This window comes from Tyto alba, unplaced genomic scaffold (assembly GCF_018691265.1).
Source record: "Tyto alba isolate M040663 unplaced genomic scaffold, T.alba_DEE_v4.0 Super-Scaffold_8, whole genome shotgun sequence".
NCBI classification, from domain to species: Eukaryota; Metazoa; Chordata; class Aves; order Strigiformes; family Tytonidae; genus Tyto; species Tyto alba.
In genome coordinates this window covers 646,190-671,148 of record NW_024881329.1, presented here as the reverse complement: position 1 = coordinate 671,148, position 24,959 = coordinate 646,190, and the positions used below count along the sequence as shown (strand labels likewise).

General features: G+C 40.4%; 1 protein-coding gene across 1 annotated transcript in view; it reads right to left on the bottom strand.

The window, feature by feature from the left end:
* KMT5B (lysine methyltransferase 5B) overlaps positions 1-24,699 on the bottom strand; it is a 31,207-nt gene extending 6,508 nt beyond the window's left edge. Inside the window, exons 1-8 of the mRNA XM_042784933.1 lie at positions 24,038-24,699; positions 16,062-16,304; positions 15,089-15,236; positions 4,852-5,017; positions 3,401-3,510; positions 1,322-1,488; positions 641-660; positions 319-455 (exon numbers count right to left, since the gene is read on the bottom strand). Coding sequence (XP_042640867.1) covers positions 319-455; positions 641-660; positions 1,322-1,488; positions 3,401-3,510; positions 4,852-5,017; positions 15,089-15,236; positions 16,062-16,221 — 908 coding nt within the window. The 5' untranslated portion in view covers positions 16,222-16,304; positions 24,038-24,699. The remainder of the gene's footprint in view (positions 1-318; positions 456-640; positions 661-1,321; positions 1,489-3,400; positions 3,511-4,851; positions 5,018-15,088; positions 15,237-16,061; positions 16,305-24,037) is intronic.
* Positions 24,700-24,959: the final 260 nt, after the last annotated feature.

Below are 24,959 nucleotides of genomic sequence, written 5' to 3'. Positions count from 1 at the left end.
AAATGCTTTGCCTTCCAATTCTAATTTATTAAGTACAATTATTTTTAAGAATCTACACTTCTTTGTTATTCTTGTTTTGGGCTATCTTCAGAACAGAGAATCAAAAGAAAAAACAGGACACAGTGCTTCTCAGGAAACATGACCATTCAGTAACAACATAAAAAGGAAAGAAAAAAAAAAATCATTACAACAAACAGCTAGTAAGCAATTATAATGTCTCCAAAAAATCTGAGTATTCATAATTAAGTACTCTTGATTTCACAAAAGAGATCATTAATATGCCCAATTCCATTTAAAACGTATTTACTCAATGTATACCTTTCACAGGTGTAACATTCGCAGTATTCATTATTTTCTCCAAAAAACCCATCTCCATAGTAACAAGAGATTTCTTCTCCAGGTTCAATATCTCTTAGAGCTTTCACACATGCTGTATCTCTGCCCGTTGATACAAACTGGGGAAGGAGATGACAGGAAGGGGAGAGGGGGGGAGGAAAAAAAAAAAAAAAAAAGGTTAATCATTAAAACGTTGAACAGTATCTGAGGAAGGAAAAAGAAAACAGCTGGGGAGGAAAAGGTGCAGGGACAAAGGGAAAAGATGTGGGATGCTTTATTTATTTACTTTTAATTTCTTGCTTACCTTACAGTTAGGTCTGCAATCTGAAAAAGGTCCAAAAGATAAAGTCAATTAACTGTTGATAAGACCTGAAACATGAATAGTTGTAGATATCTAAAGTAAGGATTCACTCTGACTTCAATAACTGTAGAATCTCAACTAAATACTGGGAGTTACGTTAGTACTGGGCAAAGCTATACATCAGAAGATACCTATTTTGATATGGTTTGGTTTCTGAGCTCTTCCCTATGCTATCACAAATGTTCAGTTTCCCTCTTCTTTAAGAGTTTTACCTTAAATCCTACCTGCTTTTCCTTCAGCATACAAATGCAACAGAATCGGTTAAGCTTCTGTGCAAAAGATTAAAGAAGGTATAAAGAAGCTCACCTAAGGAATACGTTGCTGTTGATTAAATTCACAAAGAATTCAAGGTAACCCACAATATGCTCCACTAATTTAGCTGACAGTTCCAAAGTCTCTGTGAAGGAAGAAGGTTTCACTTCCTAGAGCCTTCTGGGAGTTTCCCACTTCACAGCCAATCAGCCCTGGTCTGAGAAAATCCCAACAGGATTTTGTCCTACAGTAACCCAGTATGCCAGATACAGACATTTTCTCTAATGGCCTGTGTTGTTCAGCTCACGTACAACAGCACTTCTGAGCAGAATTGCTATGTCCTTCAACATGCTTCCTGTAGTTACTACTCACCATGATTGATAAATGCAGCAGGACCAAGCCACAGCTGTGCACAGTTCTTCCGTGTGGAATACATGACACTGAAGTCATTTTCCCCATGTCTCAGCAGCATGTTTTCTTCCATTTCTGACAGTTCAGCAATACAGCCCACAAGTAATTCTATTTTATCATTTCGTTTCCTTTAGTGTAAAAGGAGTAGTAGAAATAAGAATACATATGCCAAAATTGCGAAGTAACTTCATGAAAAGTTGTCAGTAACAGGAAGCATTTTGTAAACCATTACTCAACCCCAATAAACTTCATGTTTTAATTCAGTTAGAGACCGGATATTAGGCTAAATAGACTTTTTATCAGACATTAAATAAACGTTCCTATGCTACTATATAGAATCAATTACATCAATTCTGGCAGGCACTACCATCATCGTTTCTACAATTTCCTGAGACTGCAAGCAAGAACTTGCAAGAGTTGATTACTTCAGCTTCTACAGTTGTTAAAAACCAAAAGCAAGATTTTTTTAATTTGTGCACATTCCCTCCCCATCAGCACTTAAGATATTTTGACTTCCTCCAGCTGCTCTCGTTTGCATTTCCTACACTTTTTCCTTTGGCCATGAAAACACAGCATAGTAAAGGTGCTTAGAACTCCATGGCTTCTTAAAAAAGGCCCGGTATTAGCTCAAAAAAAGGCCAGAATACACACAGGATATTTTCCTCTCTCATGAGTAGTTCTTCAGCATCAAGCTGATCCTTGAAATAGACCATTTTCATGGTGGGGGTGCCAGGACAGATCAACAAACCCACGATGCCTTCACGCGTAGACAGCCAATCTGCCCTCAGAAATGTAGCAGATGAGAGGCACTGAATACTCAGCCTAGGCAGCGGCACGCAATTTCCATTATCTTGCAAGGGCATTGTTTCCCCTGCTATTTAGTGTGGCCATTCCAAATTTTGGCCAGATTACTCTGACACAGATGATTATGGAGATACTGAATATATGTGAAGGACACAAACTAGAAGCCAAGTGTAAAATTCTCCTTTTGTAGAGAGCGCTGAGAACTCCATCAGTTTTGAGCATCCTTAGTATTCCAGACACTGGCCAGGTTAGGAGCAGCCCTCCTGCCTCATAGGTCGCTCAAGATTTTGAGCATAAGAAGTTAATTCATTTTCAACACACCTAAGCACAGAGCATCCACCTCAATGAATCAGCAAAGGGGAGAAACCAACCCCAAAAATACTGATTATATTGCGGCAGTGGAACTTCCAGCTACGGTCACGAGGAGCTCGAAACTGGACTCAACCTTCTTAAAGCTCATTGTCCCACACGTGGAGGCCGTAGCCCCACAGTAACAGCACATTTACCTGGTATGCTGCCAGCATAATGATTAGCCACACAATCCTAGCCCGCGCACAGGAGCATATCCTCATCTAAGATGTGCTGTTATGAGCATGGATTGCCACAGAGCAAAGTAAGACAGATTATGGGGGGAGGGGGAAGGAAGGGGAAAATTTATTTTAGTGTCTGAATTAACCTAGGGATCTGCTGCTGCTGCCACGGACGTGCTTATAATGAAACTCAAGTGTGCCAAAATGAAATGGGGAAATACACAGGGGTTCCAGCTCTGTATTTCCAAGAGAGATTTATCTTGCACAGTCAAAATATGCAAATAACATCCCTCAGTTTCACAAAGGTGAAAAAACTAGTTCCCCCCCCCCCCCAATTATTTGTTGTATAACAAATGCAGCATAATGTGAGTCTTGACATGGTCATGTTTCTCACAGGAGGCCAACAAGTCATCATCAGGGGAAAATAATTATCTGGCTGAAAACAAGATTTAAAAAAAAAAAAAACTGTGTACTGAAGACTGTGTGGCTACATCCAAATATACAAAAGAACGTCTTACAGTTGCACGTATTATGTGTTAAGTACTTAGCAAAAACAAACACCAGATTTAATTTCTAAGTAAAAATACAAAATTTGGTACTTTACTCGTTACAGTTTTAATTCAAAATCATACCTGTTTAAACATATTTTTTTAGGATATTTCAAAATAATTGACAGAATTAGAATGCAACACTAAACTATATTTACCATTCTTTTGTTGCAACAATTTTGGCTCCATTTTGCTCAGAAGAATACCGATTACAAGGCAGTATCTCAAACCCACTGTCAGTTGCAAACATTCGTAAATAAATAAATACCTGCGATGAAAGAAAACAGTCCTTTGTTACAAGCAAAATAAAAGCAGTGAGGAACTTTATATAAAAATAACGAAAGTCAGTGAACTGCACAAAAAAAAAACACACAGAAACTGGATATTGCAATTGTTTGCTGAAATGCATTTCTGATTATAAATTTTAACTATACACACTATGTTAATCTTACTTCTTCAGAGTGATTTGCAGGAATCCTCACATTGGTAATGTGACTATACAAAGAGTTTAAAAAATTTAAAGATTCCTTGAACGGTACAAAATTGGCCCAACCAATGAAAATGGATAACTACTTCTTGAAGTCACTGAGTAGTTGCATTCAAGAATTCTTCTCAGATCTTTAAGAACACCTGAGACTTAACAATCTATGGGATCCAACTGTATTCTTTCCATCTCTGAAAAAGATATCACTTCCATGACAAATCCAGATACTGAACTTAGAGATGGCTGCATCGATTCGTTTTAGTTAAAGTGCTGCTGTATTACTCAAAAAACACTTTGGGAAAGCAGAATTTGCTGCCTACCTTTTTTCTATACTAGTAGATTTGATGCACTTTGAAGTAGGCTAAATTCCTTTTAGTTGTATCTGAAAACAATGCACTCATTCATGAAGGCTGCTTTTGGTTTTTGGGGGTTTTCTGATTTTTTTTTTTTTTTAAGTAAAAAAATACTATGATTTCCTTGCAACTTTGAGAGTCAACAACCTTTATGCTACATACAAAATGGATCCGGGGTGTGGAAAGTGGAGGAAGAAGAATAACACTCCCACATAAAGCCCCTATACCAAAAACTTTTGAGGTATTTTGAGGTAGCAAGGCTTTTCCATTGTCTTTACTGTTCTTTGTCACACATTTTGATTTATAATAGCTGTAAGTAAAAAAACACAACACCCCCCTCCCCCCCCAAAGATACAACCAACCAACACAAAACAAACAAAAGAGTTAAAAAAAAAAAAAAAAAAAAACCACCAAACCAACAACCAAGACACAAAAACCCACAAAACCCTGTCAAAGAATGAAGGAAGTCCTTGAAATTCTTGTCTCCAGGAAGTAATTCTCTCTTCTGCTGATGACTTAAGCCAACAGCAAAAGAGGCAAATGTATTGTCCTTTCTACATGTCTATTAAATAAAAGGCAATGGTAAGTCAACTCAAAAAAAGAGGGTGGGGAGCTAGCTGGGTTTTAAAAAACAAAGGAAATTTCTGTTAAAAAGCAATCAAACAGATAAGAGCAGTGGATTACTTTACTACTGCTACATTCCTAAGAAATGTTTACATTTTCTTAGCCTTTCAACCATCTGAAAAAGCACATTAATTACAAATACACCTACATGTTCCTTGAACAACCTTTCCTGCATTTTGTTCTTGTTAAGAAAATAGTGCCGGGCCCAGTCACCTGACGTCAAGGACTTGAAGGCTTTTTCTAAGTGCTCATCTTTCTTAAAACGTTCAATCACCTCTTTTAGTTCTTCTTGCCTTCCTTTAATAGGTCGAAATCTGAAATAAAGAATAAAGCTATTCCAGTCCACGGTTATTCATTCTCCGCTCTTCCTCACAGTTACTTGCAGCACAGAGATCTTTTGCTAACCATATAAATATTGAACTCCTAGCATAAAGAAACTGACCATTACATACTCAAATCACAGGCCCGCATTTCCTGAGGTGATGGTAGAGGTAAGGTAAAGCCAAGTGTACTACTTGAAATGTTAAAACCCTCCATTCTGCCAAGAAGCACAATTTATTTATAAAACAAATTTCTGCTAAGATTAACCAACACAGAATAGTATTTCATTGTTTTCAACACCTATCATTTGGAACAAAGCTGCTAAAGAGCTAGTATAATAGAAGTGTTACTGTCATTGCTTTTCTAATAAATTTGCTATCACTGAAAGTGCACATGCAAAAAAATCCAGCAAATAAACCTGATGCTGTTCAGTTTCCTAGTTAACACTGATATCTAGGGATCTATGTACAGTTCTGGTGTTTGTAGCAGGGCTGGGGGTGCGTGTATGTGATTTTAAATTTAAGCCCTCTACAGCCTCACATACTGCACAGAATTTTTAAAATAGGGAACAAACAATTAGTGCAACAGAAAAGACTAACAAATCTCAAAACAGAAAAAACGTGCAACTATCTTGAAGCGTGATTTCACATCAACATTTGTCCAACCCGAAGTCTTAGTATATTGACAAATCCACTACACGGGTTTATGTAGATTGCAAACTTAACATTTGCATTCATGTAAAACACACCTTTTAATGACTACACAACAAGCATCCTGTAAATACTAATACACAGCATATATACAACATCTGTGGAAGACTGAAGTCCCACAAGCTAGTGTGATCATAAGAATTTTTCCCCAAAATACTGGCTACAGGAAACAAGTAGATGAAAATCACAGGGAGATAAAGTATGAAAACAAAGCCCTGACATTAGCAGAGAATTCTGCCTTTTTCCCAAAGCTTGAAATTTAAGAAAAACTATTCTTCAATCCTTATCAGGAAAAACCTGGTTACAGATAAAACTTGTATGACTGCAAGAAGCAGGAGCTCTGTTTTTGAGTTGCAAAGCCATCAAGAGAAAGCAGAATTTACAGATTATGTCGAATCTCTAATCATTGCCTTTCACTGAGCACATACCCATACACGGTCCACTTAGGGGTGGAAGTGGGGTGTTGTGTGTACCCTGGGGGATTCTACACAAAGATAACAATTTTTTGTTCATGAAAAACAGTTTTCTGCAGCTCCTTTTACAACTCATACCTTTTGCTTACACAGCATATGACAAAAGTGTTAAACAAGCTAACAGATTTTAATTGAATTCGTAAGACGAGGTCCCATTACTCATTGCTTGAAATGTGTTATCATGCTGATTTTATTTCCTCTTACTTATCAAATGAAGTCTGTATTTGATGACAAAAGTAAACAAGGGGAAATAAATTCTTCAAGTTGGTGGAAGGAAGTCTCATCAACTCCCTCACTGATACCCTGGTTTTTAAATTACCCTATCATTTGGCTTATCCTCATCTTAGAATGCTGAATGTTGTAACTTCTTTTCAGATGACCAAAATAAGATTTGCTGCTTCTATGCAACTTGTATGAAGGAAACAAAATACCTTAAGTGCTGCACATCCCAACTTTATTTCACCTTGTAAGATAGTAAGAGTTTAATCAGAAATAACTAATAATGATGAGGATTCAATCTCCTTCATCAGAAGTAAAATGCTGCATTTATGCTTCTGATACAATAAAGAAAGACCTCCTAACAGCAGTATCACTTCCAGCAGCAGTGCAGGTTCTCAGCCTTCCATGCTACTGCTTTTACACATCATCTCTGCATTCTCCATCTGAAAAACTTCCTTGTAATATAATGACTCGACAATCTTTTAGAGCTTTTTGAATACGGCAAAAAATGATCAGCATAAACCTGTGAGCTTTCAGAGAAGATAAAGTAAGTAGTTCTGAGAAAACATTAGATAAGTTTTCTTCTGGCTGGGATAACATCTAACAAGATAGCAGGAGTCAGTCAAGAAATAGATACCCACTTAGAACTGTAGTACCTACCATGCCAACAAGTTTCAAATCTAGTTCTTTATTAAAGAATATACTTATCGCATCTCCCCAAAAATCTAACTGCCTAACAAGATGCTGAGACCTCATCGTGGAATAAAACTCCCTTCAACCTACAGACGACATGATAGTTATTATTTTTCTTTTGTAGCACAGCAAAGTCTCCCTCAACTTGCCAATTAGATAGAAGAAGAGTATCTCCCAAACCAGAAAGACTTCTCCCAGATTTGACAGTTGTAACGCACAGAGCTTCCTCAGACATTAAGGGAATTTAAAATGACATAGTCTGAACTGAACCTGACTAGTTTCAGAATAGGACTTGCTCTCATTTTTAGTTTCAGTCAGAAATAGTTTTCTGTTACTTACTGTATATCCATCATGAGAAGTACAAAGCACACCGGTATGCACAAACATGACAGATCCAACATTTTGTTTACATCTTTATCTGCAAATGTTATGTAAGGAAAAGCCACAGGATTTACAGCTAAAATTGGTAAATTGGTCTTCAGCTATGTCTATTCTTGCTGGCCTAAATGAATGATTGCCCTCTCCCTTTCATTTTATGTTATATGTTGAAATGCACCATTTTTTTTTAGCTAAGTGACCTGCAGCAGCAAAGATAGGTGGAAAAACCATCACATTCATGATTGCATTAGCACCTGAGACAGGCAATGCATGTGCTGATAGACACTATTATACTTGTTTATCATCAAGAAGCAACTTGGTCTAGGCTAGCTAAAGAAAGCAGTATCCCAACTCAACCACCAGCAAGACAAAAAAAAAAAAAAAAAAAAGAAAAAACAAACAGCAGAGCAGATGCTAAGCTTAAACAGTGGCTCTTAAGACCTACAGAAAAATAATGAACACCCTACATTTTCCAGCAACTAGAAGCACATCTTGTAGCCCCAAAGTGATGCTCATATTTCAGGTCTTTCAAAACACCCCTCTCGGAGGCTGACTAGATGTCTACCTGACTAGCTACCTTAGGCAGCTCAGAACCTGGCCTGAACCCTTTAAAAGCCACCCGCATACCTCCATGGATGACATTCAGCAGGTATTTCTACAGGTTATTGTCTCTGGTATTCCACACTGTTGGTGGAACTCCTTTAAACACCTAGCAGAAACTCATGTCCATCATTCCTGGGATGTAGAATAGTTAGGGTATGCCCAAGTCTTGAAAAGTCCAAAAAGAAGGCTGGAGATAGGGAGGGGGTAAAGAGATTGTAAAAACCCCAAAACATTAAAAGGTCAGATGAACGTTAAGACTGTACGCCAGGCATTTGAAACATGAAATAGGAACTGGGTTCTTCAAAGAACGAGACTCTTGGCACCCAAGGGTTCAAAAATTAATAGCACGGACCTCCTGCAGTACCTCTGTCAAAACATCGTCCTATTTTTTTCATGGTGACAAGACAGAGATGAGAAAATATAAACAGGAATCCAAACAAGCAAGAAGCATCCACAAGTACATGGAAAGATGCTGGAAACCAACATCATGATGTACAGCATTTCATTTCAAGGGTTCCCAAATCAATGAAACAGAATGCCACTTTGCACCCTGAGCCGGAGTTAGTGAGCTGTTCACAGCTCAACAGCACATGTAACCTGCACTGAGAGCATATAAAGTTTATGAGCCAATCCAGAATACTACAACCCAGACTCCTCGTGAAAGCTTCAGTATTTTCACAGGTGTATCTCCATAGATACTTTAAAAAGGTACCTTCTGATTTGAGACACTGAAGAAGCCAATATGCCAAGAAAGCCTAGAAATCAAATGTTCTTTAAGAATTCGAGGGTCTGCTTATAGACACTTTACTTCTCCCAGAAGTAAAATGACATGGCAGTTCATTCATTAGTCTTTCCCTGCACTATTTACCAAAAAGCCAATTGGTTTTGAGAAGCAACCTTAAATACTATACTCTAGTGTATTACAGGGCTTCCTTATTTTACACAGGCCATTAAAAAAATCTACGCATCTGCTAGAAGAGTCTACATGACTGTTTCTGAGCACCACCATGAAGAGAGCCTGAAAAAACCCCAATGTATAACATAAAAACTGAGCCAAAGAAACTGGCTTTTAAGTGCCAGTAAAATAGGAGACAAGTTCAAAGAAGAGAAACAGAGAGATAGAAAGAGCACAAGAACTGACAAAACAAACCAGCCAACCCAGTCTCTAAACAGAGTCAGTTAAAATCAGAATTGTTTATTCAGACTTCTGGTTTGTTCCAGTGAACAGTACCTTTAATAGATTCCACCATGGAAGCTGAACAAGACACTCTGGTGTTTGAATCTGCTCAAAGGCACAGACTCCTTGAGCCACCCTACAAACAGCTTCAGGGGGTCAGGTCTCACAAAACATGGAGTCTGCTGCAAAACAGTCTGTTGTTAAAAGTAAACCAAGAATGAAAAGCTATCACAGTATCTTTAAAGAAATAATAATAGCCTTTCTTCCTGACAAGCTGCAGAATAGAAACTTTTCACACTTCCCTAAGAAATATTTATTTTTCTCTAGTCAACAAGATCCAAAAAAAGCTACAGCTATTGCAGTTTCAGAATCAGCTAAAAGATGATCTTATCTCAGTTACGGGCAAACTGTGGTGGTCTCAATAAGGAAGACGTAGGAAAATGGCTTGGGGAAGGCAAAGCTCTTTCTCTCTCTCAAGTTTCTCTTACCTCGGGAATACTTAAAGAATCTTGAAACTCCAAGGTATAAAGCCAAAGGTCAGTGAGATGCTTGCCTATAAAGGAAGTTAAAGGAGAGTTTCTGGTAAGTTCAGAAGCACAGTACCTTGCTCAGTCTCAGTCACTGAGAGCAGTGAGTTTGAACAAAAAGGATACATTGATCCTGCAAGAGATCCAGTATGGAACTCCACACAGTGTACCAGTGCATGATAAAGAGTCATACTTCTAAACCTATTTCTTAACGTCTGACTAGAGAACATCAAGAAGAGTGAATTTATCAAAACATAGCATCCCATTATCTTCTTAACAGGCACTCTGTCTGGATGGTATTTTTATTTAAGTGGTTATGGAAAGACAGCAAGTTACTGTTCATCTAATACCAGAGATTCAGCACAAAAGCCAAAACTGCAAGGCTGTTAAGCATTCAAGACAGCACAATAAGACTTGAAAAGAATCCACTTAAAGTAAGTGGAAACAATTTATTTAGTTAACATACATTTTGACTTCCCCGCTGCCCAACCCTGTCATATGAGCATCTTAATTAAAAGCTACTTATATCAAAATCATCTTGTTTTGTGATTAATCTCCAGTGTTGTTATCTGGAAAAAAAAACTCACGTTCTTTAAATGTCAAAGTTCAGAATGACTTTTTTAATGAAGAAAGTAATCCATATTACTTGAATTTCTTGAACAGAAACTATACATGCACCAGTGTGGTCAAAACTCCAATACAGCCTTGACTAGAAGAAAAATTCTAACAGCCACATAATTGCATTCTCCTTAGTACAGTTATCAACTAGATACTTTTTAAAAATAAAGATGGGACACAAAAAACCCAACACTTTCTTTCATTCCTACTTTGACACTCCACATAGTAAACTTCATTTAGCAGTTACCATGACTACTGGATGCAAGCCACTTCAACCTTTGCATGTAACAAGTTAAAGGTGCAACTAGAAAAACTGTGTAAGAGAAAGGTGGTGGGTGCTGTTTTGTGTGTGTGTGTGGGGTGGTTTGGTTGTTTGAGGGGGTTTTTGGTTGTAGTTTTTTAAAAAAAAAAAAAAAACAAAACAAAACAACAACAACAAAAAAAAAAAACCCAAAAAAAAACCAAAACATTCAGCAGCAGCAAAACACTTAGTTCCAATGTAATCACTGTGTGTGATTATACACAGTGAAGGAAGTCAACCAGGAGCAAGCTAAAGGACTTCACTGAATTAAGTTATCAGCAAAAATTTAGAAACAAAAAACATGGAAAAAGCAGATTTTACAAAAAAGCCAAAATCATTTTGGAAAGTAAAGAGACACTGAGGTCTGAAGAATGTAAAAACTTTATCTTGAAACAGGGTGTCACTACATAAGAGCTGCATACCTCTGATCCGGTATCTCCGCAGTGCCACAACACTGAAGTTGAACTATATGGCCACGTAACCTTATTTAGCAGAAGCCAGATAACTTGCTCTACCTCCAAACCCTGTTCAAGATGAATACTGAGCCCTTTAATTATTATATTGAAATGAGCTAAGGAGTGCAGAATTGACTCAGCACAGACCCATGAATGTGATCGATCTGGAACGGCTTTGGGTTTGGTTTTTTTTTTTTTTAATTGCTCAGCAGTGACTCTAAGGGACAAAGAGTGACATACCCCGTCAAGTTCAGGAATGACTGACAGTTTACACCAAGGCCAGCAATTGCTCTTGGTGTAGTGTTGAGAGAAAGCAGCTTCTGTATGTCATCCCCAAACACTTCATGTTTGCTATGGAAAACATGGCAATTCTTAAAGCTCGGTCATTTAGTCTCCCATTATCAGAAAAAACCACCCACACCACATACCAGTTTGCAACCTCACTGAAAGCATCGATACAGATTTAGGAAACACCCCTAGAGTCTCCTAAACCAGACGACGATGCGTTCGACTTCCCAAATCACTTGCTAACTTAGAAAGACACTGGAACTGCTCTCAGTATTCCCTAGCATGATACTTGTGCTTTAGGGAACCAGGAAACAACAGCAGTATGATCAGGAGTCTTGCTTAAGATTTAAATATTGATGCATTTGTACGCAAGACAGTAAAGAGTAGATTAGCCATTAAGGCATGCAACTTCAAGATTCAGCACTCATCCCAGGGAAAAGCATATGAAGATAAGAGATGGTAAGATAAGCAAGAATTCACTTGACTTCTTAAAGGGTCAGTTTTAATCTCTAGTGTTGGATAACCTTCAACCCAGGAAGTAATAGCTTGAAAAATCAGTTTTGTTTTTACAAAAAGGACAGACATAGAAGACTAAGTATATCTTACAGCCAGGATAGCCTTTGTCACAAAAAAAAAAGGTCTGATATAAAAGGATTTGTACAAGAAGCAACAAAACCTCTTGGCGTAGCTATACTTGACAAGATTATTCTTCCTAACATATGGATGGGTTTTTTTTTAATTAACTGCTAATCTGCAGTTTTGTCAAGGTAAGAGCTACCAGCTTGATGAAAGAATGACCACAGGGCCTATAAAGAAGGCCAGAAGCTCTGAAAACAACTTGTTTTCTCTTGGAAATCAAAGAGGTTGAAAAAATGTTACTTTTGGGTAAAGCCACTGAAGACATTTCCAGAGCTACATTTTATGCTGTCTACCAAATCCCTGGCAAAAAGATATTTCACAGGAACACTGGACAAAGTCATTGGGGGATCCAATTGCAACCTTTTGAGAACTAGTCTTCAGCTCTTTCAGACATTACTGATGTAACAGCTTGCAAAGATAATAGCGCAATTCCCAAGATGGAGTGCATTCAGGAATTGCAGGACTTTATTTTTATAGCCCCCGGAAAAAAAAAAAATAGAAAAATAACAATCGTGTTCTTTTTGCCACTCTACCATAAGATCAGTATATTCAGTATAAAGAAGACAGAAAACAAAGACTTTCCAACAATAATCTAGATATTTCACTAGAACGTGACAAGTTTTTTTTTTCCTCCAATCAATATACTCCGGGCAAAACAAAAGGTCTTTACAAGCTCTTCAACTAAAGGAATGAATGAAGTACATGAAGTGCTTCTATATAAACACTTTATACATACAAAAATACAGACTTTGCTTCCAGAGGTAAAGTACAACTTCAGTAAGTGGTTATCAACTTACATGGGGCTGCTAGTTGCAAAAATACAAACCTCTTATATGTTTCCAACAGCAAAGCAGAATGCTGGCACAGTCACTTCCACAGTAGGTCTTCAGGCAAATCAGAACAAGGGAACAGGAAATATGTGCTTGCCATCATTAACAGCTGTTTTAAGCACACCTCAATCCATAAACTATGTAACTAATATGACTTTATCACACTGAAGCAAAAGATGCCCAAACATAAGCTGTAAATCTTAATTTCTACTACAATCATGTATTTGGGTACTGGCATCTGGTATTTTGAAAATGGTCTAGTCTCTTCATATTGGCTTTCCTGCCACCCTGTCTTCCCTCAAAGCCATACAACACTCTCAGGAGCTCTGGAAAGACTACAGCTTGCTAGATGGAAGGAAGATGATCTAAGTGTCATGGCTGCAACAACAAGCAGATTTCACCACTGTACTAAAAAGGTAAACAAGAACTATGCCGATGCCTTTATTTTAATTCATTGCAATAGAAACTTTCTCAATAGGATATTATGAAAGAGGCAATAAGATGTTTTTCTGGTAGAAGTTGTAAGCCTCACCTAAGTATTTCCCATAGTGCTCCAAGATTATTAACTACTGTCCTTGAAGACTGCCTGTAACTGTTCTCCAAGTCTGAGAAAGGAAGAAATACATGATGATAGCCTTTGTGTAGTCTTTTGATTCAAATTAGTAAATAAAAAAGTATTTCAGGTGTTGAAAACATACCAGCAGAAAACAACATTTATGAAAGCAGCTTCCTCAACTATTAAACAATGAATACATAATTTCCTTAGCAAAAAACTTAAGAATTAACTACCTGTGCATAACCTGTAGGCTACCATTCGTGTAACAGAAAAGTCTTTTGAGCATATGTATTTAGCTCAGTTAATTGCTGGAAATACAAAGACACTCCAAACTGAACTGTAAGAGCATCTACCTAGACACTGTTTTGGGCACAATGTGCTATTGTAACCAGTATCACGGAGGGAACAGGAAGAACTCAAGCATTCCTCTTAAAGATGGATGTTGCACTCTCCAGCGAAAAAGAAAAATCTCTTTGGAGCAAGTCCTTCCAGTTACTAGGACCACACTGATGCAATTTCACGTGCAACTCATGCTGTCAGGCTATACCAGCAACCATTTATGTTACATGACAACACCGATTAATCTAACAGTCATGTTTGAAGCAATCAGCTTGTTACATACGTACAAAAATCTACTTAACTGATACTCTGGTTATGAGACTGTGCTGCACAGGTAAACTGTTCCTCTTTAAAAATAGCCACAGCAGCAGTTTGAAGGGTTGAGCAGCCTGTTTCCCATGATGTGCTGCCTGGAAACCCCAGCTCTTATCATTGTACAAAATTAAGCATACAATTCCTGTCCTTAGAAGTCTATCAATTATATATAGCTTCTCCATTAAACTAGCAATGCAGATCTTGTTTGCAAACAAAAGCTTAAAACGAGCTCTATACAATATATTTATAATCAGTGGCATGTCTGTAAAACAGGAAGAAACATGTAACAACTACACCCTAAGACCACAGTGAATTTAGACCAGGAGTACTCAGACAGGTGCATAACAGTGCAAAAGTATGTGCAATTCTGGTAAGGAAGTTCCCAGCGTGCACATTAATTTATCTTCTACAGACAGACATGTCCGAGTAGCATTCCTTCAGCACGGGTCTGCAAGAATTTAAGAGCAAGTGGCACAAACACTGAAATGCTCAGGAACTATGTCTTTGAGATATCATAAGTGGGAAAAAGAGGGAAAAAAAAAAAAAAAAAAAAAAAAAAATAGAAAAAGCACCCAGGCACGTGAAATAAACAGAAAAGTCCCAAAATACCCTGAATGCTAACTTCTGTCTTTGAAATATTTCAAATGACTAATGGTTTAAAATTTATGATTAGTTAACTGTTTAAGCTAGGAATCACTATTAACCACCTGTTCTACAACATAAACATGCATGAGGGCTGACAGAAAGACCTGGTAGCACTACAAATGACGCTGCCACAGATCTCCAAGTTCCAGTCTCACATGCAACATTGTTTTAAAGGCAGAAGCCACTCAAATTGCCATTTTTTCAGACTTTCATAAACATGCAAGAAATTCCACAGTTTTGCTCCGATTACATCAACTAAGAAGAGCAATTCTTTTCTAGAAAAATAAAGACAAGTTACCTAGTATTCATTTTGTGTGTCTGAAAACCTAAATAGGGATCAAGAACCAAACTAGTTGCTAGGTCATCGTTTTCACACAGTTCCTTGGCAGACATTCCAGAGGAAGGCACGTAACGACTTTGACCCTCAAATCCTGAAGCACTGCTACCTGCAAATAAGAGAGTATAAATTAGGTATCATTTAAAGAATGTTATAAAGCCCAGCTATGCTCAGGGACAGACAGCCACAGGTTGGAGACAAAAAATATAGATCAATCAAGGAAGATAAAATATCTGAAGAAGCAGGAGCACAGTTATTTTTTCACTCTTGCTTTCGTTCATTTATGTAGCAGCCAATGGAGAAAGTATTTTAGAACATATTTTGAGGGTGTCTTTAACCAATTTTGTTTTTCTTCTTTCTTCTCCCCAACTACAAGCATCTTTCCAGACTACACAGTTCAGTCATGCCTGCCTCTAAAATTTCTGACCCATAAACATGATGAAGTTCTGAAAATTTAAAACCTGATTTCCCCAAAACTTGAATGAAGGACTTAGTCTGAATTTATATTTAGTCCTTCATCCCAGACCAATAGCAAAAATAAAAGTTGATGTTCCTTCAAACTGTTACATAATGACTATTGATATATGTGACATCCTTCTACATGTGCATTCACTAAAAGTTGGGCTAGTAATTCAAGTTATATATTATCCACTTCCGATCACACTAGTTCTTACTTAGTACCAATCGTGTATTTTATACATATACCAGTTCAAACTTAACTTACATCTAGTTATTCTCACTTGGCTTTTAAACTGAAGAGATCTATATTCCTGAAGTGAGTTAACACATCCAACAAATACAAACATCATTAATACTTCTGATAGCTACATGCTGACTGCAGACCTCCTTCATGAATTAAGACAAGACAGAAGCCTGACTTGCAAATTGCTAGATGAATCACATACAGCACTAAGCCACATAAACATGTACATACATCTGCTTGATCTTCTCTCAACTCCATTTTTGCCTGTCTTCGGATTCTCCTTTCCTGCATGCTGCAATTTGTTCTGATTCTGTGTGTGGTCATTAGACGACTTGCTTCCACTTCTCCTGCCATTCACCACCATGTTCTTGGATTCTCCCAGCCACTTCATTCCCACAGACAATCTGACTCAGTTGCATTTAGTCACTTTTCAGAAGGCTCGGAGAAGTGGATGAATAATTTCAGTTCCAATTCCTACCGGAAGCAAAACATAAGCATGATTAGAACTTACTGGGAAACTGTTTCCAAGACTCAAATTTTAACAAAAAGGGGAAGAAAAAAAAAAAAGGGGTGGTGGGGTGGGGAATATGGTGATCTGCATTTGCATTAGGAAGGAAGAAAACTAGTTCATTAGCACTAGTACAGGGAACTTTTGCAAGTACAGATATCCACAGGTGAAGTTCTGTCCTACAACTTACAACCACAGCCGAAGAAAAGACAGAATTCTAAAGCTGATAAATTGCTAAGGACTATGCAATTTTAAGAGCTGGATTATGCACACATATATACACCTATGTATTCATACAGGCATACATACACATGTATAAATACACACACAGATATGTGACTCCAGAAGTGGAGTATTCTCAAATACACACCCAATTAAGACTTTATTTCCTAATAAATAAAAACTGTAACTGATTTGGAACTATACAGCAAAGAATATTATACAAACATCCTCCAAGAACTGAAGATGAGCACAGTTAAAAAAAAACAGGAAAAAAACTCACCCAGCCAGAAAACTGACAACATTTTTTGAATGGAGGCAGGGGAAAGATGTTAAATCTTTATTTAAAAATCAGAGTTCAAAAACCCCTGAATGTTGTTCTAGAGGACCCAGGCTGCTATTTCTATGTTCCATGTAACAAAAAAATAGTCAAAACGCATTTGACTCAATGGACCAGTAGTGAGTGGGGTCACAAGTAGAGCTGAAATTTTACAGTACCTAAATGGATAGCAAAACACATGCTAGTTTTTGTCTGCAATCTCAATGCCTTTTACATAAATAATTATAAGAAAGCTACGAATGTAGTTTTTGTACACAGTTGTGTCTCACTCTGTGTAACTTGCAGGGAAGAATTCAACACTGATTTACACAATCATTTTACAATTGCATTTATGCAGCAGTAATTTATTTACTTGGTTTTAAATTATCCTCCTCCCTGCTGATTCCTTATAAAGAAATAAATAGTGCTTTTTCTTTTTACTGTAATTTAAAAAAGAGTGTTAATGCTCTGCCCACAGCATATACCAGGCATCATGTAACAGGCATTTAAATCCGGTGGAAGAAAGTCACAACAAACACGTTTTGAAATACTGTCTTTTGTAAAAGTACTGTTTTTAATCAGTTCAGAGTAGCAAAATACGGGATTTGTGTTAGACACCTATGTGATTCAGCTACTTAAAGCTACAGCAGTATTTGTGGCCAGCTTAGTAACTAAATTACTTACAAAGATTCAGAAGATTGAGGTTGTAGAGAAAAAGAGTAGAGATAAGTGTCTTAACAGATGTATTGGCTCAGACTTCTTACTAGAACTATCATCCAGAAATCTACAGGTTTTAGAACCTTTTACAAATTGTCACAGAAGGATAGTAAGATTATTGACAAACTGTAACAGAATCATACTGAGGAAAAGCTGGCTGAACTACTGTTTCAATATAAGTAAAAAAAATGAGATAAGCTCAGTAGACAAGGCATTTTCTTGCTGCCAGTGATAGGAGGGATTGGCTTTGACTTCAAGATTAAAAAGGTCTACATGTCTCTCTTACTGGACCAGCAAGCTTTAACATAGCTCTTTAACAGAGTTGGAACTGAGCAGTTTGACGACCAGAATACAAAAGTCACTCTGCATACTGACAACATTCTTTAGGAAGTTACCAGATACAGCCTTCAGAAAAAAACCAAAACAGACACTTAAAATTTGTGAGGAAAAACCCTATTAATTGCATTTAGCTGTAAGTAGAACCAGACATTTTTACATAGTACCTCCAAAAAAACCCTTGGAAATCTTGCAGCTAAACCTGTACTAGAGGACATTAGGCCTTTTTTTTTTTAACTCTCTTCATGGAGCTTACCTGATAACATACATTTAAAAAGTAAAAAAACCAACCACAACAAAACCCCAAAACTTTCTTGTTAGGCATCCCACCGAACTTCTTTCAGAAAGCAGCTACCCTGTGAAGATCTGCACTATCAGATGAACACTTAATGACAAACTCACTCTTTAAACTTCCCTCTTTCTGCTTCTCAACCATTTTACAGCTCTAGATGCTCTAATTAAACTCTGTTCTTCATTTCTGTACAAGTGGTAATAAAATGCATTAAAACAAAAACTACATTAAAGTCCTCCACTAAATTCTATCTTGGTCTCTTTGTAATCCAGAACTGAACTATACTCTGGTGTGCTACAGTTCAAGAGCAGTACAGGTAAATGAAGTTTACCACGAAGTCCAATTTTAGCTGAATGCTGGTATGCAACAATTGGGAGAAAAAACATTCAATATGGTAGTGTTTCCGAAAACTAACAGGTACAGTAGCTACACTTTCAGCCAGAAAAGGCATACTCTGAACAACAAAGAAAACTGATCTTTCCTAAGTCCAGTTTGGAGAAAGTCAGTACTATCTGTGCTAACATACTTCTGCCTAGCGAATACAGTAATGACTAAGAAAGTGTAAAGGTAAGAAGGAACACGGCCACAGAATACTCAAACCATACTAAGCCTAAGGAAGAATACTTGCTTTTGCTGCAAAATATATTGATATATATGACAACAGAAGTCTTCCCCAAGCAAAATCAGAAGTCATTTAGTGAAGCCTAGCAAACGTTCTTGAGAAAAATCATTATTTATTTGAGCCTAGCAGCCTAATGAGCAAGAAAACCTTTGTCTCCACCTACTGCTGCCTTTCATTTTCTAATACCAGCGAAATGACAAACGTGAAGACTGCAAGTGTGCTTCTTCAGCCTCTGGTCCTTCTCCCAATACGCAAACACTGCTATCAAAAGCCAGAACCAACTGACAGGATTCCTTTTCCAGGGAGTATCACTGCTTGTAATGCCACCAGATAACCTAAAAAACAGCAAGAGATGCCCCCACCCATCACCACCATGTGATCTTCAGATGTGATCTGCTCTCAGTACTTCCTACATCAGACTCATGCTGACAAGTTCTTCAGGAAGAAGGAGAAAAGGAAGAGATGAAAGTGATCTTCCTAGTCCAGAAAAAACTGGAACATACTTACACCTCCACATGCTTACAGATTCCTGCTAAAGGGCTCCACCATAAAATAATGTAACACCATGCATGCATCACTTATGACTTCAGGTTTATCTATACCATTAACTTTACCAGCACAATTACAGTTTCCAACAGACCTTTTTTTATTTCAATGTAAATGTCCACATTGCTGTTTTAACCCTTTATTCATTATATCACTACTCTTTATAATTATACTGCCTTTTATAATTCTCTCACAGTAGTTTTACAGGCACATTTCCTCAAATGTCAAAACAGCTCAATTGAATTCAGCACCTCCCTTCGAGGAATTCAGCATTTCATTGCAACAGCACTCTCAAAAATGAAACCTCAAGTTTCATTCACCTGGTTCTACATTTATTAAGCCTACTACTACACTTTGAGCATTATTTGCATTTCAGTAACATTCGGAACCACCAATCAACAGCTGAAACACAGACACGATTAATGCTGTATCGCATAAGATACTCACAAAGCCAGATTTATCCAGAAGTGTTTACCAGACTGATTAAACAGTACCATTCAGATTTATATCACATATGAAAGGCCTCAGTCCTTTTATATTGGGAAGTGTAGCAAATCCCTATGACTTTGAGTGAAGAAATTCTATGGCTGTTAAAATGGATCTCAAAAGCTGTCTGAGCCTCCCAGATTTTGGGCTCTCATCTGCGAAATCTATCAGTTCAGAAAAGTGCTGTTGTGAGGGGGAGAAAAAAGAAGGTGCACAAAACCAAATCAATAAAACTCTTAACCATACAAACATATACATCAGTAATCATAAATTTAAGTATGATTTATTTTAGTCTTCTGTTATACAGTTTTTGCATATAAATATTTTTTACTTAAAGGACAGGGATAGCTTCTAAACAGAGGCAGTGGATTTTGTTCATCCCTCTCCAGGACACAGGCAAAGACAATAGGGTCAGAAGGTTTTCTAACAGGCAGGGTCATCCTCCCCTTTCCCATGGCCTCCAGTACACAGACAGTCAAAGGATGGCCTTCAAAAATACAGTTTCTTAATTTTATTAAGAATCCAAACATATAAACCAGTTTTAGGTGTGTTGTTTTTTTAGTTTTGTTTTGTATGTTTTTGTTTAAATTAGCTGTAGATGCAAAGAAGTCTTCCTCAGCAAGACAGCAGCCTAAAGCAAATATAGGACACAAAAACAAAACAAAAGACCCAATGACCACCACCTCAGCTTTTCTGGACAAATCAATGGTACCAAGAGAAAATATATGTTTCACTACTGATAGCTCTAAAAAAAAGGCAACAGACCATTAAATTTGGGAAGCAGAGCAAAACTACACAACCAGTTTTTCTACAGGATCACCAGTCTGTAGATAATTTAACTACAGCCACCCCATCTGGGTAACAAAACAACCCACCCACTCCTAAAAAGCATTCAAGCTTCTAAGAATATGAAAGACTGTGCAAAATCAAAACTGAATGAAAACTTGCACAGCTTTAGGGAGTTATTCAAAACAGTCTCAAATCTTATTTCAGTTACTGTTTTTGATAGCTCAGACAAGTTCCAATACGCCAGAGAGGAAAGGGAGGTAGGTACGGAGTGCTTCTGGATCACAAATAGTGTGAAGCCAATGCAGCGTCACTTTAAACAGGAACCTAATGTTCTATGTTACACTACAAATTATTGTGGATGATACTAAAACACAGTAAAACCAGGTACGGAAACAGAGGTCTTTGCAACCACAGAATGTGACAAAAAAAAATAAGGTATTTTGGAGTTTACTCTCCTATAAGCTCTGTAGCCAAAGTTGTATCTTAAAAGAAAGGTCAGGCAGTCCCACAGTGCGCCAAAGATTCTGGAGTTGAGGCTGCAGTTCCTCAACAGGATGAAACCTACCTAGGAAGGGCTACTTCAGTCCCAACCTGCAGATTCTCCTTTTAGCCACCTCATTTTACACCCACTTTTGACTTTCTTTGGCCCTGGGATGAACTAGTTCATTAAATTAAACCACCAGAAAAAAATATTATTTTTTCTGAGTGTTTCTTTCCAGATAGTTAGTTCTCTGAATAAGCTCAGTGCAGAATTGAACATGGACTAGCAGCAGCATGTGAGAGACTGTAAGACTGGGTCAAAACTGACTCATGTCAGTTCAAACTACTGTAGAACTGCAGCTCCAGAATGCAAGGGTGTGAAAGCACACACGGATCCAAAACTAACCCAAACCCAGGCTTCAATCCCCCATCAACAGCTCAGTGTCTACACTCTCACTTTCTCTTGTGCCAGTTCTTTTGCAGCCATGTGGTTTTTGTGTGTCAATATAGATACTAATCCAAGTACAGTGCAGGTGCAGAAGCAATAGCAAACCAGCACAAATGTGTGGCAGAGGGAAAATGCACATACAGAAATGCTTCAGCAGTTCCTGCCCCTTTTCCTCTTCCCCCCTGTCCTGCCTTCCTCCCCTCTCCGGGTGAGGCTGAATAACCGGCTGAACAAAGCACCCTAAAGCCTGCAAAATCCACCCAACTCACTTGCAGCAGCTCCAGTGTTCAGCAGACTTTCAGAGACACTCCAAAAGCTCACTGCTTCCAGGAGAGGGAGAAAGAACCTCCTCCCACCCCCCCCCCCCCCCCCCCCCTTGCCAATTCACACAAGAATTTCCACCAATTCTGGAGCTCAGCAGACCTCTACATAACTCAATTTAACCTCATTAACCCAACAGGGAGGGGGGAGCAGGTAATTTTCTGCTGGTTTAATGTGCTGAGCAGGTTTAGTGAAGAATCCAATGGGCGCTAGAGCAAGAGAGAACGTACTGGAGGAGCAGCAGCAGGAGCAATGCAAGGGGAGGGAAATGTGTCAGCTGCTCTACGAGCTCAGCTCTGGGACTTGCACCGGCTCAGCTGAACCCAGCGGCTCAGGGCAGCCCCACCACGGCCGGCACAAACAGCACTACAGTCCAAGGAAGACTTCAAGGCCAGAATCAGCTCTGCTGCCCCCTCGCCCGCTTGTGCCCGCTGCCATGCCATCCTCCCTCCGTGCCACCAAAACAACTGCAGAGCCAAGCAGTGACCAAATCAGGGAAGTCACCAAAGAAGTTTGAGCTTTGCCGGCTTGAAGCACGGTGTACAAGAGGATGTTACAGGAGGGTGGGGGGACAAGGTCAGGGAAGGGGTCTGGAGCTTTTAACCTGGGACTGCTCCCAAACGCTTTGCATTCTCAAACCACAGCTCTAGCTGTTCACTGTTTAGCGCAGAAGTATCATACCTTACACTTACTATGTTAATTTGGGCAACCGGCTGTTGCATTAAAGCACAACACTGTTTGAAGTGAAAAGAATACTGGGAACTGTAGTCCTGCAATAGGATAGTCCTAAGAGCAAAACAAGTATTAAGAGCGCCGTTCAGTCCTGTTACCGACTGTACAAGGATACATCACCCCACTTACTCATTTACTATGCAGTGTGCTAACTAATTGCTTTAAATAAATCTTATTTTCCAGTTTGCGAACTCAAATGGGTATAAAGCAGAAATGTCAGTATGCACCTATCTGGCTCTAATAACAAAACAGCACAATAAAACAAACAAACAAAAAAATCCCATTTTTCAATCAAGTAAGTCTGGATTTTTTCACCCAAGTGCTACTTGCAAGAAAGAAGGCTTAAAGAACTCGACAAAAGTTTGTTTTAAATGAAAACAGAAGATGCATCCATACAGTGATCAGATTATGGACACGGGACATGACTGCGTGAACTTATTCTATAATACATTTCAACCTCATTGATTAAAACCTCCCACTATATATTTATAGGTAGACTATTAAACACTGATCAGATTGCCACCTCCTGTGTGTCGCCCTGTGCTGAATTCAACTCACCAAGATATAGACGTCAGATTCTCATACTGCCTGTGATACAACTCAAGAGAACACCACGTGCTCTCTCTCCAAACCCTCCATCTCTACTTTTCAAGAGTAACATGTTGAAGATAACCTGACTTTGAAGTTTCATGTACAGATGCCAGACAAACATGTGCTCTACCCCTTCATTAAAAACATATACTCCCCAGTGAGGGATAAATAAAAAAAAAAAAAATAAAGTATCACAACCCCCCCGAAGATGTCAGGCGTTTCGCCCTAACTGCAGCGCGCTCGGAACCCGGCAGGGTCACCCAAACCAGCCCTCGCTAAAAGCCAAGCAGCGCAGCCAGGGGTTACAACTCCGAGCGGGGCTCTCCCAAAGGCGCGCCGTGCCGCCGGCACCGCTACCCGGTCCCCCCGCACAGCGGCCCCGACACCCACCAGCTCCCTCCCCACCTTCCCCCGCCGCCTCCCGTGGCTGGAGCGAACCCCGGGCGGGGAGCGAGGGGCGGCCCCGCCCCGGCCCCCGCCGCGGCTCCCCGGGACCCCCCCCGCTCCCCCCCTTTCCCTGCGACCGCGGGGGCCGTTTGTCAGCGCCGCCGAACGCCGCCCTCGCCCTGCCCGCGGCGGGGGGGGGGACGGGCGGGAGGACGGACACACGGACGCGCACTCCCGCACCGGGCCCGCCGCCCCCCCCCCCCCCCTCCCCCGGGGCGCAGCCCCCTCGCAGCTCCCGGCGCTGACAGGCGGCCCCTGGCGCCTCCCACGCGCGGGGGCCCCCTGCTCGCAGCGCCCACGGCAGTCGCGACACCCCCCCCCCCCCCCCCCCCCCCCGCAAAGACACACACTCACCTGCCCACTACCTGCCGCGCTGGGTCCCTGGCCGCCGCCGGCGCTGCCCCAGCCGCCACTGGGGGAAAATGAATCATCAAAGGGAAGGGAGCGAGAGGGGGAAAAAAAAAAAAAATGGAGGAAGGTGCAAGGGGGTAGGGGAGAAGTGAAGACGGAGCGAGGGGAGGGGTGGGGGAAAAACTAAGGAAGGGGGGGGCGAAAAAAAGGAGCGGTAGTGATAAAAAATAATTCCGAGTGGGGGGAGGAAAAAAAATGGCGGATTAAAATTCAAGATGGCGGCGCCGAGGAACGAGCGGTGCAGGGGGGAGGCGACGGGGGAAGCCGCCTGGAGATCCCTCCGCCGGGCCCCGCGAGAAAGAGTCCCTCGGGCTCCCCCCCAGAGACCCCGCGGGGGCGGCGGCGGGGACCGGCCGCCGTCGCCGCCACTTCCTCCTCCTCCTTTTCCTCCTTCTCTGCGGGGAGCCCTCTCTCCGCCGGCCTGCCGAACCGCCGCGCCGGCCACCGCGCTCCGAAGTTTCTTCTTCTTCCTCCCAGCGGAGTCCGCGACCTCCTCGCCCCGTCCGGGGAGACGCTGCCCGCCCCTGCGCTCCCGGCGGCGGAGGGACACCGCGGACACGTACCGATTCACGCCCGCCGCCGCGGAAGGATACGCCGCTAGCGAGGCACCGCGGCCGACTCCCTCCCGCCCCCCCCCCCCCCCCCCCCCCCCTAACCTGCGGCGCTCTCTGCCCGCCCGCCCGCCGCTCCGCTCAGGCCGCCGAGCGCGCGGCCAGCCCTCCGGCCCGCCGGCCCCCGCGCCTCGCCCGCGGAGGAGGGACAGCGCGCCCCGCAGCGCCCATCGCCGCGCCGCCGCGGCGGAAGGATTTCTCTGAGAGGAAACAAGGCCCGGGCCACCCCGCGGCTCGACCGTCCGGCGGTGCGT